The 17,677-nt window shown below is 46.0% G+C and overlaps 1 protein-coding gene across 7 annotated transcripts in view; it reads right to left on the bottom strand.

The window, feature by feature from the left end:
• The window catches only part of IL1RAPL2 (interleukin 1 receptor accessory protein like 2), a 339,847-nt gene extending 326,580 nt beyond the window's left edge, over positions 1 to 13,267 (bottom strand). For 2 of the 7 annotated variants that reach the window (XM_039717660.1, XM_039717666.1), the window contains exons 1-2: positions 13,161 to 13,267; positions 1,073 to 1,173 (exon numbers count right to left, since the gene is read on the bottom strand). In XM_039717660.1, the coding sequence (XP_039573594.1) occupies positions 1,073 to 1,154 (82 nt within the window). In that variant the 5' untranslated portion in view covers positions 1,155 to 1,173; positions 13,161 to 13,267. Of the gene's footprint in view, positions 1 to 1,072; positions 1,174 to 10,478; positions 10,613 to 10,645; positions 10,890 to 11,684; positions 11,805 to 12,363; positions 12,860 to 13,160 lie in introns of those variants that run through there. The other 5 variants (XM_039717665.1, XM_039717667.1, XM_039717664.1 and 2 more) reach the window with 5 other exon arrangements.
• Between the last annotated feature and the right edge of the window lie 4,410 nt (positions 13,268 to 17,677).

Raw genomic sequence — 17,677 nt, 5'->3', positions numbered from 1 at the left:
AGAAAGAACTGAGCCCAGCATCTGGCACTTCCCAGAGTAACACTTCCCAGCCTGGGATGTGACATGCAATTCTTTTTAATAGACAGCCCAGTAATTTTCTCCTCTGTTCCTAAGACATGCAGAAATTAACACAAGCCACACCAACTGAAGCCAGAATTTCTGTTTGCAACTGCAGTGCTGAAAAGACTGAAGACCTTGAGGCCAGCAGGATCAGTGGAAGCCCTCACACAGGTAAGTACAGCACACAAACAGTGTGGGAAAACAACATGCCATCAGAAGTTTCAAAGGGCAACGTTTACCCTCACACACAGCCCAGGCTGCAGCAGACTGACACCCTGTGCAGCCCTGCAGCTGACCCACTTCCTTCTGAACTCACAGCACACTTGAGAAATACAAACAGTCTCCCAAAGTCACTCTTCGAGAGGGCAAAGCTGCATGGAGTAGACATCACCCCAGGCTCAGGTACAGATGACCATTATCCAGAGGAGCTATCTACCCTGGAAGGAGAGATTCTAATGCTTCTTTGAAGAGTTCTCTCACTACTAGAAGGTTTCAAAAGCAGATGTAAACATGAACCAACTCCTACTCTCTTTTACTGACAGAATAATCAGAGATTATCTACTCAGGAGAGCTCTTCCCAGTTAACCCGTTATATGATCACATATCAAGCCAGCATGACATTTCCAAAAATGGCATTTCAACATACAAAAAATCATCCAGACCTAAAACTCATCACAGATCACATCCACAGTTAAGAAAATCCCTTAGCATGAGTAAAACACTGGATGTTAGAACAATGCCACAATGCCAAAGACATTATTACCTTTGTAATACCTCTGGTTGAGGTTTCAACCCAATCAACATTTTCTTTTTTAATTTTTTTAACAAAAGAAAACATAAGGACACTTTCAAACAGCTTTCATTTACTAAGCAAACCACACCAGTTATGACTTTTTTTTGGCAGAACAGAACAAGCAGTATATATGCAAAACAAAATGCAGCCATCTAAAATGCTTGATTGCATGAACATGAGGTCCAGATCCAAAAGTAAAAATAATTTTTTGTGACTTACCAGAATTTCTCTTTGACACGAGCTTCAAATTCATGCTGACTACAGTACAGATCACAAGAACCAAGAAAACAAGAGGCTTCATTTTTCACTTTCTGTGGCAGCTGAAATGCAAACATAGTACAAAGTCTGAATCACAGCTTTTCACTACAACAAAGCAGCAGCTACAGTTAAACATCTCTCAAAGAACCACAACAGGGCAATGGCTTAATGTAACAACTTCTCAGTTTATGTTTAGGCAGGAGTGGGAAAACATCAGTTCAAAGTAACCGTGTATAAACGATTTACCTCTTACTATTGCACAAAAGGGTTGGGTTTTCTTAAATGACATCTCAAAAATACCATTTTGCTCTCAAAGAAAAAATCACAAGATGTAACAGTTTATTTGAAGTAGTATGGGTCTAATCTGGCAGATTTTTGTGTTATTTATTTTGTATGTTATTTTTGTATGTTATGGGGAAACCCTGATGGTCGTAATTAGCTTTGTCTCAAACAGGCCACACACTTAAAAAATCTTATTATTCAGAAAAAGAATAGGTCATTCATACAATCTCTCTTAGCAACCTTACTATCCCACTGGTGGCACTGTAAAAGCTCCTATGATGCCTACAATTAATGTTGTTCCAGAAATTTCTCCTATACAATGAGGTAAAGAAATGTGAACAAAAGTCAGAAATCAATGAATGTAGGTCTCAGAAGTCTCACCTGTGAAGTTTACTACTTACTTTTGTTATGTACATTAAAAAAGAAACAGGGAAAATCTAGTTTAGAATTTTATTTTTAATTTTATATAATTGCTGGAGCTAATTCTGTTTTCATTTACAAGTACCAGGCCACTAGAAAAAAGATAGGAAAAGCAAACCTAGGCTCCTTCTCTGCACTTAAAAACAGGTAGAACAAATCTGAATTCATCAAAGCCTATCTCTCTCAAAGAAAAATGCTTAATTATAAGCTAGAGTCCTTAAGTCTATGCTTAGCTTGAAGTCATGGGCCTTTAAGTGGCCTGACACTCCAGGAATTAATCTCCATATAAAGATACAGACTTTAGATCAGGACCCTTATCATCAGATAAAGTTGGCAGCCATCTAAATTACTGTGAAGTTATTATTTGCACCAAAAGATTCAGCACACATTTTAGAGCAGTTTCAATTAAACAGAAATGCACACAACTATCAGCACTAGCAGTCAAAACTGAGGCCAGTGAAATGGAATCCTCCCATAAATGCTGTAACACCTCTGCCCACCCAGCTCACTCAGAGCTCCCAAACCCTCAGCCCCAGGAGGAGCCCAGGCCCCTCCAGCTCTGAACATTCACCCAACACAACCAAGCAGCAAGAGGTTGCAATGTCCTGCTGTTCACTGACGCTTATTCAGTTTAATTTGAGTTAATTACATCAAATATTCCTCCCTTGTAATTTTATTACTGGCCTATCGTTGTGTGAAGAAAATGTAAGTAACCCCGTGTAATCTTTTACACTACAGGAATTGTGCTGCTATTCAATTATTTCAAAATTACCACTTTAAACTGAAGTTCTCTTCCTCTCACCTTACTGTACTACAATCTATAAACAGGGAGTGGATTTTTTTTCTTCTCTGAATTCTATGGCACTTTTTGTCTATTGATTCCTCACAGTAACAATACTAAGGCATTTTCAAGAAAAAATAAGCACTAAAGGCTGTCTGACAGTGGTTAATGACAGAATTAGCATTCACTCTTCCTTGACCTCTCCTTGGAGTAACACAATCCTGAAACCAGTAAGGCCATCTTGACAAGAGAGCTCAGAAAAAGTAATTGAACTAAATCTTTTGACAGATAATTGCAATGATGATGTTATGCTAGAATGATTTTCAAGTATAGCTTTACAAATTAGTTTCTCCACTTTCCCCCCCTCAGTAATTGCAGCTGAAATATGGAATTCCTAGGTCCTTTTTTCATGTGGATCTGTACACCTCCGCCCCAAACAAGCTAGGCTGCATTAAATACGTTTAAAAATTCAAAGCAAGTTCTGCCAACCCATATTAATGCTAGGCAGAGCAGAAAATTCTTGGTTCTGTCAGCATTGATAGGAGTTGTACTTTTTGAAGCCCTGGCCTCACCAAGGCAGTCAGTCTCTGTACCTCCACAAATCAGGAAAATAGAGCAGCAAAAAGGCAGGAAACCACAGCACCACCCAGTCACTCATAATCAAGCCCAAAGCCTCAGCTTGTCACATCTGACACAACTCCACTGAGGCTGGCATGAAAATACACATCAGAGTCTGAGCTGTCACCTCCACCATGGCAGAGACTCCAGCAGTGGGATCAGTCACAGCAGAGTGACCAGTGGGTCAGCAGCCAGCTACAGACAACCAGGCTGTTCAAACTGCCCTGCCCAAGATGACTGTTCTTAAACATTCAGCTTAACAAAGGACACAAGATACAAAACAAGCTGTATTTCCCCCAGAAGAACATCCAGCAGCCAGAAGAAGAAAGGTTGTATTAGTTCAAGACTAAGTTTCTAAATTTGCTCAGGAGGTTTCTGGAGCTGAGTGTGCCAAGACTCTCACCATGTGTCCCAACAGGATTGGTCTCAACTTTGTCCTCAGGACCATTCACTCACCTGTCAGGCAGCCCTGTGCCAGGCTCCTGGGAATAAATGTGTAGTGGATACCTGTGAGCTGATGAAGAACATGAACAAACTGTGCCACCTCGATGAAACACAAGCTAGAATAAACCAGCCAGAGTTCAATGCCACCTCGCTGCAAGCAGGGGCTGATTTTGCCATTAGACAAAACTTTCCCCTCACAGGCACTGAGCAGCATTTTCCTGAGGAGCCACTTACTCTGATGCTGCAAACTCCAAGCAGGTGTGAGTAGGGCCACACAGCTGTAGCAAGAATTTAATACTCCATGGGATATCCCTCATAACAGGGGAACCAAGTTCATGCCATTCCCAGAAGACACCTTACTCAATAAGGACATAGAAATACCAATTACAGCCAACTTGCCTAAAATCACTGTGAGGAGGGAAGAGAGACACAGAATGAAATTATTATTGACAGAGGTGAAAAAGTCAGTGATCCAAGCCTTGCTGTGACCAGCCAGGTAAGTAAAGGGAGGTTGCTGCTATCAGAAGGAGAAGTGTAGGAGCAGAAAGGTGTAATAACTTAATTTTTCATCACTTCACTGCCAATAAGGTCTCTCCTTCCCTCTTCACCAATTTGTGCTACAGACCTGACTTCAGGCAACTGTCACAGTGTCCAGCAGGCACCCAAAACACAAGGGGACCAGGCTGCAGTGCAGCACAGATTTTGTTCTTCTAACAAAAAACACCCTGACTCCCATATCCTGCCTAACACACTTCATCTCTTTTGAAAAATGTATTTCTTCCACCCAAATCCTCAGGAAACAGAGCCTGGGAAATTGCTGTGTTCCCGTTTCCTTCATGTACTGCCTGCTGTCTCTCCAGCACCCCTTCAGCTCGTATGGCTTCTGGGACTCAAAGGAACTTCAAGGGACAAGGTTAGAAGGAGGCACTTAGAAATGAAAATAAAATCACAGCATTAATATTTTGCACAAAATCCAGCACAAAGATTCCCAAGTTCACATTTTAAATATAATTGAGCTTTGCTCTAATTTGTAGCCCGAGCTTTGTTCATGCAGTGCTCCTTTTTGAAAGAAAACAAGAAAGGAAAAGCAGTGCATGTGCACTCAGGCACACTCCTGTGCACAGGCTGAGATTTGCTGACACACCACGAGGCTCTGTAGGTTCTGGTTTCTCTACAGAAGCTGTGATGCAGAAGGCACTCATTAAAAACAGCGACCCACCTCTTTAGTGATTTCCAATTGTCAGGTTTTGTTGCTCAGATATATCACAAAAATAAATTACTCTTTTCACCCCACACACAAAGGATGAAATGGCAACAGTAATTCTTTCATTGTTTTTACAGTAGGCTAGATGGTGAGTCCTGTTCATTTCTTTTCAAACCATTTCCCCAGCCCACTTTTTAAGGTTTTAAATTTTAATATGAACTCACTCTCGGGTCTTCTCTTTTGCCAACATACCACATTGAGCTGTTTATTACTAAAAGATTGTCAGCCTATATAATATGCTGATTGGAAGCAATCCACAATGGGCACCAGTTCCTTTTTGTTGATACCTCAAACAAAGAAAAAAAAATACTCAAGATCAGAGATAAAATACTCAAGATCAGAGATGCATGCTTGCTCAAATAATGTCTCTTCAGCTCTACTTGATATGGGTCATGCAGTGTTCTTCGCTCTGCTGCTCAATGAGCATCAAAAAATATTTCATTTTGCCTAACTCATTGTGCATCTTCACCATCATAACCAGCCACTTAAGTTGTCTAAATACACAAGGAGCATTAATTCTACAAGGCAGTGTGCATTCAGCATTTGTCTTGCAGGATTTAATTCTCCACTGAACTCAGGTCCTTAACTAAACTCCTGCCTAACATCTGCCTAATTCTCCTTGTTCAGCTGAAACTCAAAGAGAAATTTAAAAATGGGGTGTCCTAGGGTTATTTTATGATGATACTTTATTCCCTAATAATCTGCTTCATGCCCAGAAATGACTGCTGTATCTTACAGATGAGCCAGTCAGCTTGCTTTGTTAATAAACAGTTTTACTTTTTTTCACTTGCATCCCCTGGTATCCATTTCTCTCACTGGAAGAAGAAAAGGGAGATATTGAAGCCCTTTCTCTTTAGAGGAAATGCTCATTCCAGAGCACTTTCTCCTAAAATTTGTCTCTGACACTGAGACATGAGGGAAACAGGGTGTGCCTGCTCAACACAGTGCTTGTGTTACACAAACTGGAAGCAAACAGAAACAAAGAGACAACATTTAAACTGTCTGGGATTATTACTGGCTCAGCAGTGTATCACCTGCATGACAGTAATACAACAAGGAAAAAGCAAGGTCTTGTCCTGACAAAGCAAAGGGAACCCAGAGCCAAATACTGACAAGGTTATAATACTTATCTGTAATGACTCCCCTAAAGGCTGAATGTCTGGGTATAAAGGAATAGAAACCTAAAACTCACAGATCTTCTGTGATTTGAAAGGCATAAACTCAGAATCTTACCAGTTATTTGAGAAGAAACACCCTTTGATGTTAACACACAGGTTTTGTTCGAAAAGATTTTAATACTTCCACTAAAAGGTTAAATATCTTCCAAATGGAACTGTAGAAGACACCAAGTGCAGAATCTTAAAGTTTCAAAAATAATCGTATAGCGTAACACAGAAACAAAAAAATGGGCTTCAGTGCCAAGCACAAAAGAAAAATACTGTGGATGGCAAATATCCCGTTAACTTCCCCCTTAACAGGTCCAGCTGCAGAGTGTAGAAGTGATTTTAGCTATGGTAAAGTGGCAGTCAGACTCAACACTGAGCAAACTGCTGGCTTGCCCTGCAGAGAAAACCCTGCGAGCATTAACACAAGAACATTTTCTTTCAAGAATTTTCTGATCCAATAGTTGCCTAAAATAGTGCTCATTTATGGGGAAAAAAAAGAAAAAGAACAGGAAATGGGAAAATCCCCTGAAATACTCTGAATATAGATAAAGATGACAATATCTATACCATCAAACACTACAGAGAGTGATGAGCATATGATGTATGCACATATCTAAATTGCTGCCAATTCAATAAAAACCCAAGCAGCCCATCTTAACAGGTTTGTAAACCAGAAGAACTAGGACTACTGAGCACTGATTAGCAGATGGAGTTCTATCAGCTCACACCACACACTGACCTCTATTCCCTAAGCAACTCACACAGAATTCCAGTTCATTATATCTCCAAACCAGATTTTAAATCTCTGAATCGTACTCACCCCTCATGACAACAGCTCTTCCACTTGGAAACACAGAAAACTGTGAGGAGGAATGAGAATGGCAAAGGAGTGGGAAAGTTAGCTACTGTTTTTTAAGCCTCATAGCCAGCTGCACCATCAGTGATGTACTGATTCAGCACTACCCTAGATTCCAGAGAGAATTATTGTTCAGCCTCAACATTGCAATATTCTAACTACACATCCTAGGATAGATGGAGATGTGTGTCCAGTATCACAGCTTTTGAGTAGTCCAGACCTTTTACAGACATTCAAAGTGAAATACATGTTGTGGGAGGAGGATTACAGCTGCACTGCAAGCCCTCATGGTTTATGAGGTCAACATAATGGATCAATTAATTTACAGCCTTTTTCCCCCTAGAGTAGAAGCTATTAATATTCTACATATATTTACTCCTGCAGATTGTGGTTTAATCAATACAGTACTTCAGGCAACATGAAGTACTGTAGGAAATGCAAAGACTCTCAGAGCCAGAGTTTAAGTTTACAGAGCGGGGTTTAGCCTCTCACCACCTTGCAGAAGTACTTAAAAGCTTACAGAAAAGCCCACTGGGGAGAGAAGAAAATGCAAAGGCAATCTACACTTGGAAAGCTAAACATGTACACTAGCACTGAGAAAAGGGGAGGGGTTTTAAGATCACTTTGAATCAGCCCAAGTCCTAGAACTGATGCAGTTACAGCAGGAAGCTCCCAATGCAGAGCGAGGTGCAGCAGTAACCACAGCCACCTGAGGGGAGAGAGGAGCCCCAGCCATGGGTGGCCACACATGCTTCTCACAGCTGACAAGGTTGCAGGGCACTGTCCCAGGATGGCAAATTTCTTCTGGGCTGAGACAGGCTCAGAGACTACTCAGACCCAGCCCAGCCAGGCTGCCCTGGGCTGTGGAGAAGCCCCACACAGGAAAAAAAGGACTCTGACTCCTGCTATTCAGAGCTCTTGAGTGAAAAAATCAAGTTGCTGTTGGGCTTCAGAGTCACTGATAAATCCTGTAAATTCCAGAAAAACCATGGCTGCACTTGACTCCAGCTCTTCAGCTGCTGACACCCAGAACAAACACCAGTGCTCAGGTCACGGCCATCTCCTCCTGAGTGCTTCAGACAGCCCTGCCAGCGATCACAGGTCCTCTCTACAGAGCCTCAACTACAAAAGTAGAAGACATTTCATATTAAAAGAGATGAGAAGGGACCATTCTCACCCACACCAATTTCACTCACTGCTCTCTGCTCTTATATCAATAAGGAAGCCTGTGCAATTCGCAGCTGCCGACGCCAGGGCATTATTAAGCCAAAAGATTAGATGCTTTGCTTCTTTCATACCCATCCTAACCCTGCTCCCCAAGCAGCTTTTGCAGAAAAGCTATTAAAAATGGAGAGAGACAGTTCAAAGGGAGGTCTCAATCCTGAAAGATAGCATATCCCTCCTCTTTCCCCCCCTCCACCACTTCTCTCGTTCCCCTCGTGCTCCTCAAGGCTCGATACGGAGGTGCTCAGTACAAACAGAACTAGATTTTAGACTGGGCTGCCATCTGCATGCTGAAATGTTCCCTGCTTTTACAGAGCCTTTAAAACAGGCCTCTTTCCATGACCACACAGCAGAGAGACTACAGCTGTGACTGTCAGCCGTATTGACATTATCCCTGCTCTTACACACACTCACAGCTCTGCAATATGAACAGAATAACAAGATTTGCACTGCTCATGGAAAATCTGGACCAAACTCACTCCTGCACGTTAATGAAACAGGCTCTGTGAAAATACAGTTCTGCATGTGATGTGCTTAGAAATACATTCCTTGATCTCATCCATGGCCACACGCTTTCCTAACTAATACATAATGCTCAAAGAAGACAGAATTAACAGGAAAAGATGACATCCCAGCTGTCAGGCTCCTTAGAAAACACTCGTCTACAGTTTTCCACTTAGAAAACAGTCCCAGAGAAGCCAGACATGGCACTTTGCCGTCAGCAGAGGTAAGTTGCTTTCACTGAACTCGGCAGCATTGCTGCTCCTTAAAGTGATAAACAGATTCTTGATGGGGAATTTTTTTCCCCTTACATAACCAGAGGCTGGACTTTACACATATTCATTGCCAGATTTGTCTGAGTGAAAATAAGAATATAATTAAGTAAGCAAAGAAACAACATCCCCCAGAATTTGAGAACCATGAGAAACTGCTTATAGAATGTTCCTTTGACACATTTTATAGAAGTCTTGAAAGCAATGGAGTTTTGTTCTGATTCAGCCAAAATAAGAGTAAAATACATATTTTATGTGCCCTGAAATTGCTTTGTCAAATAGACATCCTTCTTAATTAACTGTTACATAAAACAAAGAAAAGGGGAGGTGGAAGGAACTCTCTGTAGTGCTTTTAGGGTGGAAAGGATTAGCCAAAATCCCTACAGAAGTTTCTAACACACAGTCTCTCTCTCACCAGCTTTGTAACTGAATATAACACATCCCTCAGCTCTCCACCAGTTCCAAGAGGGTTTACCTGGATCTAGTACCAGATGCCAGAGGAAACCCTCACCATCAAAGCTAGCAAAAAGGATTTCCTTATTCTCAGCAAGGGCAAGATCTTTTCTCTCTGTTTTCTTTTCAAGGCTGTTTAAAGAAAGATTTATTTTTAGTTGGACGTCCTGAAAAGCAAATTGCCTCTTAAAGTGCCTCTTTATTTTGTGATACACTTTAAATGTTCGCTTTCCCTTCCAGCACTAAAAGAGCTCCTGATAAATAGCTCAGACTCTCATTGTTTGAGGAAGGCTTAGAAATGAAGAGCAGACACAGTTTCCCATACAGCTCTTTAAGGCTGTTTAACAATTGTTCACAATTTAGCATCCCTTGATATTTTCAGCTTGAGCCTCAGTTTGAGAAGCAGGAATGTTTCAGAGAGCAGGAAAAGCCCATGCACTATAAATGCTTTATTTGTACTTCTCACAGTGAGTACAACTTCTCAGCCTTTTCCCTCAGACACATGGGTCAAGGCACCTGCCCCAGCCATCCCTGGCAATTTCCCACCTCAGCCAGCAGGGATGACTAGCTGCACAAGCCCCTTGGAACTTTTCCTCCACCTCTGGTCCCACAAGGGCATCACAACCCAGGGCATAGAAAGTTTTGAACAGCCTCCCCCTTCCAAATGCCACATAGGAGACACTGTTCTCCATAGCTTTAAGTGATTGCTGTAACACGTATTCTTCTCTCCCCAGGAAACAGCTGAGAACAGTCATGGAAAAGATTATTCTGCCTATGCAAACCAACCAAATTCCCTTACAGGAACATCCCATCCACACAGCCTGGATGCTCCTGCCCTCTCCAAGCAGGCAGAGCATCCCAAGGAGTACCAGCCTCACATGCTGTCCCCATTCCCTCCTCCTGCCTCTCCAGCAGCCTATCTGCATCTCTGCTGGGCTGCTCACACACACGCTGCCCCCAGCAGCTGCCTGACACCTCCAGACAAACCCACTCCTAAACCCTCCAAGCTCCAAACCCACTCCTAAACCCTCCACAGTGGCACAGCACAACACCCACGAGATCCTGAGACCAGCAAGTTGCTCCTACCTGCCTCCACTTCCACACTTGTCAGGCTGAAGGCTGCCAAGTCCAGCTTCTTCTGAGGCCCAAGCCCTCAGCCTCCATCAAAGCAGGAAGCTTCCTTCTCCCACACCACCATCCTGCCTGATTAGAAGCAATTTGTGCCACAAGATCAGCGCTTCTGCTGAACTCACCTGCACCAACCAGCCTATGAATCTCTCCTGACCCTTTCAGGCTCCTTTTTGATCTGACTTCTGTTTGGAGAGTGGTCAGTCCCACCCCTGCTAGCTTCCAACAGCTTCAGCTACTGCACTGCTTCAAAGTGCAGCCACCAGACTGGCAGCTCTGAAAACTAAAAGGCTTTCCATTGCTCTGTGAGATACAGAGCAGTTCAGACAGCACTGACTAGTGCCATTCCTGCACGGAGGCTCCAGCAGTTGTGTGGCATCCACTAAAATTGACTCATGCTGGCTAAGTGCATTAATGTGGCACACCTGGCCTTCCTTCCTCCCCTTTCCCACCCCCTCCTATCCAACTGCTAAAGCATCAATCACCACACAAGTTGAAGACAAACCTCCAATGAGCTTCCAGGTACTGTGAAAGGAAAAAGGTGCTCTGCAGAGAAGTCTCAAGCTTTACAAATGGAACATTCAAAGATTCATCTCTGTCTCCTGGGCTCGCCTGCAGCCCGAGTAGGTGAGTGAGTGTAAAGAAGTCTTGCTGTCAGCTAACAACCCTGAACCTCCCCAGCTGACCACCCCTCCCCAGTACCCAGCAGCAAGCCAGAAGTGCACGCACACCCACAGGAAATGTGCTTTCTACCCTTGGTCACCAGCTGGAAAGCTTTAGTTCGGGAGAGGAAGGTCTCCCCTCGCAGAGCGGGATCGGGAGCACGCTGGAGGTGCAAGCTGCTGCCTAGCAACACCGGCACTCCGCACGGAGCTCGTCCCGAGCCCGTGCTCCCGCGGCAGGAGGTCTCCGGTGCCCGGAGAAACATCTCAGTGATTTCTCAGGAAGGCACCCTGCACATCGCCACTTACAGCCCCTGAAGAAGCACGGGCTCGCCCCTGAGGCGCTGCCCGTGCCTCGGTGTCCTGCCACAACTCTCACTTCCCGTGCATTACCGGCTTAGGGAGCCCAAAACCCCAAATCCCCGCGTGCCCCAGTCTCCTCTGCAGCCACTCTCCGCAAAGCCAGCGCTCGTCTCGCTCTCAGCTCCCTCCCCACGCTCACCGCCTGCCTCGGGTCTGGCACGAGCGAAGCTTTTCGGACACCGTGTCCCCATCGGGGCTGGCCCGCTCCTGCCTCCGGAGGGAAGCTCCTTCCGTGCGCTGCTCAGGAGCAGGGCAGGCGTTCACCTGCTCGTACGGACACCGCGGAAAGCCACGCGGCTGCAGAGGTTTAACCCTGCTGAGAATCAGCGTCCCCTTTTCGTTCAGGGCGAACGAGAGCCTGTCTCGGGTGTGGATGCAACAGCCACGCACACTCACAGAGCGGCAGGGCACCGTGGCACTGCCCTTCCCGCAGCAGCTCACCCCGCCTGCCCCGGCCGCTAAAATCCCCTGGAAAACACCAGAGGGCACCGTGGCACTGCCCTTCCCGCAGCCCTTCCCGCAGCCCGCAGCAGCTCACCCCGCCTGCCCCCGCCGCTAAAATCCCCTGGAAAACACCAAATCTGCCTGCACTCCGGCAGTAATATTGTAGCATCCACAAACCTTACACAGACGCTAGAAATGTTATTGTTTTTTAAATAATCAGGGTAAAAACTCAGGGAGTATATATCAGACATTATAAACACTGCGAGGAGCACTACGAACTGCTGGCTCCTGCCACAATGGGTTTCCCCTCACGGTACAAACCCAAGTTTGAGCGTTAACCCAACAGGCACAGAAATTGCCAAAAGTACACAAACCTTACTACAACTCTGAGAAACCGCAGCTTACAGCATTTTCCAGCAGAAACTTTTGATTCTTTGAATCCTGGCAGACACAGCAGTCCAAGGACAGGCTCTCTGAAAACAGCGACTGAATCCGAGCCACTTCAGAAATGTTTGGTGCTCTTCAGCAGATTTCCATCGGACTCCAAAGGGAACCAGGGCAGCTTTATTGTCACGGAACTTTCGCAGGCAGAGGTCTCAAGTCCAACACCCAGCACGGTAACTCAGAGCAGCCAAGCCTCCAAAGCACCGGCACCACTTGAACAGACTCCACCGCGCTGCATCATCCCGAAAGGCTCTAGTGCTTTTATTTTAAATCCCCGGCAGTAACACTTTTCCCAGGAAGCCCCCGACGCGTTCCAGAGGCTGACAGACCCTCGGTACCAACCGAGATTCCCCCTCTTCGTGACAGAAAACATTCCCGGGGCTTCCGACAGCAGCAGGGCTTAGTCCGGGGAGCGTGGAGCGGCCGCGCCGCTACGGACGGACCCGGCCCCGAGCATCCGCTCCGCGACAGCGGCACCGGGACGGAGATGCGGAGCTGCGGCGGGCCCTGCCCGAGCCCCCGGCACCGCCGCGGCTCCAGCGGGACCCCGCGCTCCCTCCGCCCGCCCCGGAGCCCGGGAGGGATGAGGCAGCAGCCGCAGCTCTGGCCCGTCCCGCGCGCGGCGGCAGGAGGGACGAACTTTTCTTTTTCCGAGGGACTTTTATTTTTTTCTTCTATTTTAATAAAAAAGGGAACTGCCGCGAGAAGCGCCGCGCGCAGGACTCACCTCCACGGGAGCTCCCTTCTACGGCTCCATGCCGGCGGACTGCGGGTGTCCCCTGGGCGGGGCGGTCCGGCCGGTGTCCGTGCCGTGTCGGTCCGGTCCGGTCCGTGCCGTGCCCCGGGCGCGGAGCGGCCCCGCGCGCCCGGCCCGGCCCCGGGAGCGCCCCGGGCACCGCCCGCACCGCGGAGGGCACCGCACCGGACACGGGCGGCAGCCGGGCCCTGCGCGGGGCTCTGCAGAAGGTGCAGCCAAGAGAGGGATGGATGGAGCGGCAGCAAAAGGCTGAGAAGGGATCGGTGCCTTGCCGGGCACCTGGCGAGGACCGGAACGGGCGTAACCCTAACCCTAGGCAGGGCAGTAAATGCAGCCTGGGGTTAAGGATGGTTGAAAGGAGAAATCTGTGGAGGAAGGCATGTTTTGGCACTTCTGTGTTCCCCTGGGGATGCCCTATGCAGCTGCAGTGTGCCTGTAGCTCTGGGCTTTGTGGTTTTCAAAACCCTAACCCTAACTCTAGGCGTAAACCTAAGCCTAACCCTAGGCATAACCCTAACCCTAGGCGTAACCCTAACCCTAACCCTAGGTGTAACCCTAACCCTAGGCATAACCCTAACCCTAGGCACAACCCTAACCCTAACCATAACCCTAGCCGTAACCCTAGCCCTAGGGGTAACCCTCACCCTAACCCTAACCCTAGGCATAACCCTAACCCTAGCCCTAGGGGTAACCCTCACCCTAGGCTGGGCAGTAAAAGCAGCAAGCACAGAGCAGTCCCCGCCGCGGGTAGTGCCCGGTTGCAGTGCACATTGGATGCGGAGCTGCGGCTCCCGGGGGCTCGCAGACGAACGGTGACACTCAGATCATCCCCAGGGTCCCCTCCCGCTGCCCCGGGCAGTGCTGCCCTGCTGAAACCCAGAGGTTTCACTGCGGACAGAGGGACAGCTGGCCCCAGGGGTTACAGCATCTGTGCTGAATGGAGAAGCCGCTTTCAAACGCACTTGGCATTTTTACACCATTATTAGCATGCCTTTAACTGGACCAGGCTAAGTTTCTCCTCCCTAACTCTGCTTCTGTCACGGCACATTCATGCTTTCCACAGAATGGTAGTGTTATTTTTAGTTTCCCTGTGCTGGTTTTTATTCACTTTTAAATATCTTGGAATAGCTCCATGTAGACTATAATCTACTGCATTTTGCTCAGTTTCAGAGGAGGACACAGTTTTGTCAGGTAACGGAGATACAGGCAGAAAAACCATGGGACAAATTTCTGTAAGTGGCACTTTAGGATTTACAGTGCCACTGCTTGGCTTGACTGGTGCTGTGTCACAGGGCATGCCATATGCACAGGACCATTGAGAAGCTGCAAACCTGAGCAACACAGCAGTGAGAAGCTTAAAACCTAAACACCAGCCAGCCACAAAAAAACATCTTCCTCAGGAGACCCTCACCAGTGAAATCAGCATCCCCGCCAGATCCCAACAAAAAAACATCTTCCTCAGGAGACCCTCACCAGTGAAATCAGCATCCCCTCAGCACCCTGCCCTCAAGCCAGAACAGATTAGAAAAGCCAGATCCTGCTCAATTGCACGCTGCTCACCTCAGCTATGCATCAGCATCAGCATCTTTGAAATTATTGTCAAGTCAAGAAAACACTTGGCTCTGCTTTTGGGCCTTTATCACATATGCAGAGCTGACAATTAGAAAGTTTGTCTTGTTAGCTACAGACAAAGCAAATCTGAACTAGATACCACGCAAGGATAACAAAAGTAGCAACATTCTTAGGCATTTCTCTGAGTACAACCATCCTTTAAAGCCTCTGTGGGCTCAAGGAGACATTGTTCAGCCACGCTGACCTGCAAGGCCAAGAACAACCAAACGTGGTGACTTTTCCCAGTCCCAGGTGTGGGGAGGACTCAGGCACACTCAAAGTGTTCTTACATACAGTAAATGAGCAAAATTATTGTAGAGCAGAAATGTGACAAAGATCAATAAACACTTTACTGCCTGTATAATTCTTTTAAATAATTTGAAAGAGACAAAATGCTACCAGGAGACCTCACTTGTCAGGTGACACAGACTTCACCAAGACACTGATATCTTTGCTGCAATTCATAACCTCTGACACTTCAGCTACTCTTTCACTTCTTCTGGCATGATTACAGTGTAAGAGTGCTATTTTTTTCATTGTATATCAATTCACTTACTAAAGTCACTTTTTAGTTGAATTAAAGGATTTAAAGCTTAAAAATAAAACATCCCATGAACTTTGAAACATACAGTTATGTGAAGCTGTATTTATCAATATTTTGGAATTATACTTGAACGTTAAAGTGGTATCACTAGACATTCTTCAGCATTTTATACCAAGTCAAAAAACCTAAATTATTATGGTCACTATATGATTGTATATATTATTCATTTAAAAAGTAGGGGAACATATCACTGACTGATAATTTATTTTTTAAAGTAACTTTGTTTCCCTTATTCTGATGTTTTCTCAGCCTATTGTGGAAAATAAGGTAGGAAGGCAAAGAGGAATGTGGTATTCATGGAGTTGAATGCAGAGCAGAAGAGATCAGCCTTCAGAGGAGCTGTAGGAGCAGCCTGCCATGCACCAAGCTTTACACTTTTTAAGATGTGCCACTAAAGAAGTAATGACACCTGCTTTGACCTTTGTTTCTGACCTCTTTTGTTGTTGTTGTTGTTGTTTTTTCATGTCTGGTAAAGCAGGTCAGGGACCCCAGACAAGACCTCCCAGGTGCACTGTGTTGTAGACACACTGAAAGAAAGAGTTGATCTCAATAAAAATGGGAGAGAGAAGAATTATTCTCACTGTCATATCTGTCTATACTAGGAAGGGGTGGCCAAAAGGACCAGCGAACCTGAGCAATGCCAAGCAGTAAATCTGTGAAGAGTCAGGAACCAAATGCATAATTTCAAATTTAGTTCTCCAATCCTTGATTTACTAAATTTCTCCATTTTTCTGCCAACCAAATTATTTCATGAGGTGGTATTCTAGGGCTTTAACACAGTATCAGAGAATTCAGGGAAAAGGATTGTTTTCCACCAATTTCAGTTAGCTTTGAGAGAGTCAGGTAGACTTTCTTAATAAATTTTAATCAATGTATGTGTGGACTCACCCACATCCATTACAATTAGGTTGTAGCCAAACATCCTCATCAGACAGCCACCAGCTGAGGCTGCTCTCCCAGCTGCTCTTTTTCCACCTCCCAAGGACTGATGGATCTGCTGCTTTCGTGTGTTGCACTCTGCTCTTCTTCAGTCAAATAGGAAAGGTTTGGTTTGACTTTACACAGCAGAAATTAAAGAGCTTCCACATGAGCAGCTTGCTGGGGTGCAGTGAGCAGCCTCCATCAGGAAGAAGGTCATTTAGAAATTAAAGAGCTTCCACATGAGCAGCTTGCTGGGGTGCAGTGAGCAGCCTCCAGCAGGAAGAAGGGGACGTGAGTTGCCCTTAAGAACCCTACAAGTAACACAGCTACTTCCAGAAGGGGACATCCTCTATCCTATGGTCAGGAGAGCCCCAGCCTTGCCATGAACCTCTGCTGCTGAGTCTACATAATTCTCACATCTTTCTTGCCTGAATGGGAAGGTGACAGGATGAGAGGATTTACAGCTGTTAGAGTCACATTTATTGGCTTTATGTCTAGTCTTTCGTATACAGCAGCACAGATTCAGGTCTGATCTTTGGGAAATATGGCCACACGTGAAAACTATGCACGTGTGAGTGTGTGTATGCTTCTGCTCACAAGACACCCCGTGATGACCACCACAAGCAAGGAGAAATAAGGCTGAAAGCTAAGTCCATCTCTGGAAACACCATCAGCCCTTCCCAGCCATTAATTTTAGCAGTGATGCAAAGCCAGTAGATAACCCCATTGCAGGTGGGCACAAGCACCCAGCCTGCCCCAGCCCGGGTGAAAGCTGCAGGGCTCCAGGACATCACCCAGGCTGCCCCCACCATCTCCAGCCCCTGTGTGTCCTGCTGCCCAGGGCCCTGCAGCACCCACAGCCCTGGGGCAGGGAGAGGTGGAAGCACTGAGCCACGAGGAGGGAGATGCTGATGCTGCAGCAGCAGAGCACGGAAGGGAGCTCAGCACAGAGGGACTTGGCAGGGCTGCGTTTACATGGGACAAAAGCCAAAGCAAAGAGTGCCTGTTGTGAAGGGAGGAGGACATCAACAGCTGGATAATGCTGGATGAGGGATTAGCTACAGGAAGGAATAAGCTGACAAGGAAAGAATCCTGCCTGGCTGGTAGCAGCCATGATTCTGATCACCACTTTTTGGGAGACAAGCACAGGGCTGAGTAGTAACATATTTCCCATTCAGCTGTGCAAAGAGGGGTTGTTAATAGAGTGCCAATTCCCTTCAGTTGGAGGGACTCACACAATAATGTCACTGCAGTTGACTGAAGTTGCACACATAGAGTATAAAGCAGTAGTAAACGCCAAGTTTTCAAAATTCATTTTGCATCTGACATTCTCCTGGGTTATTTCAAGCGA

Source organism: Passer montanus, unplaced genomic scaffold (genome assembly GCF_014805655.1).
Source record: "Passer montanus isolate IOZ18808 unplaced genomic scaffold, ASM1480565v1 scaffold38, whole genome shotgun sequence".
NCBI classification, from domain to species: domain Eukaryota; kingdom Metazoa; phylum Chordata; class Aves; order Passeriformes; family Passeridae; genus Passer; species Passer montanus.
This window is presented reverse-complemented; position numbering and strand designations above follow the sequence as displayed.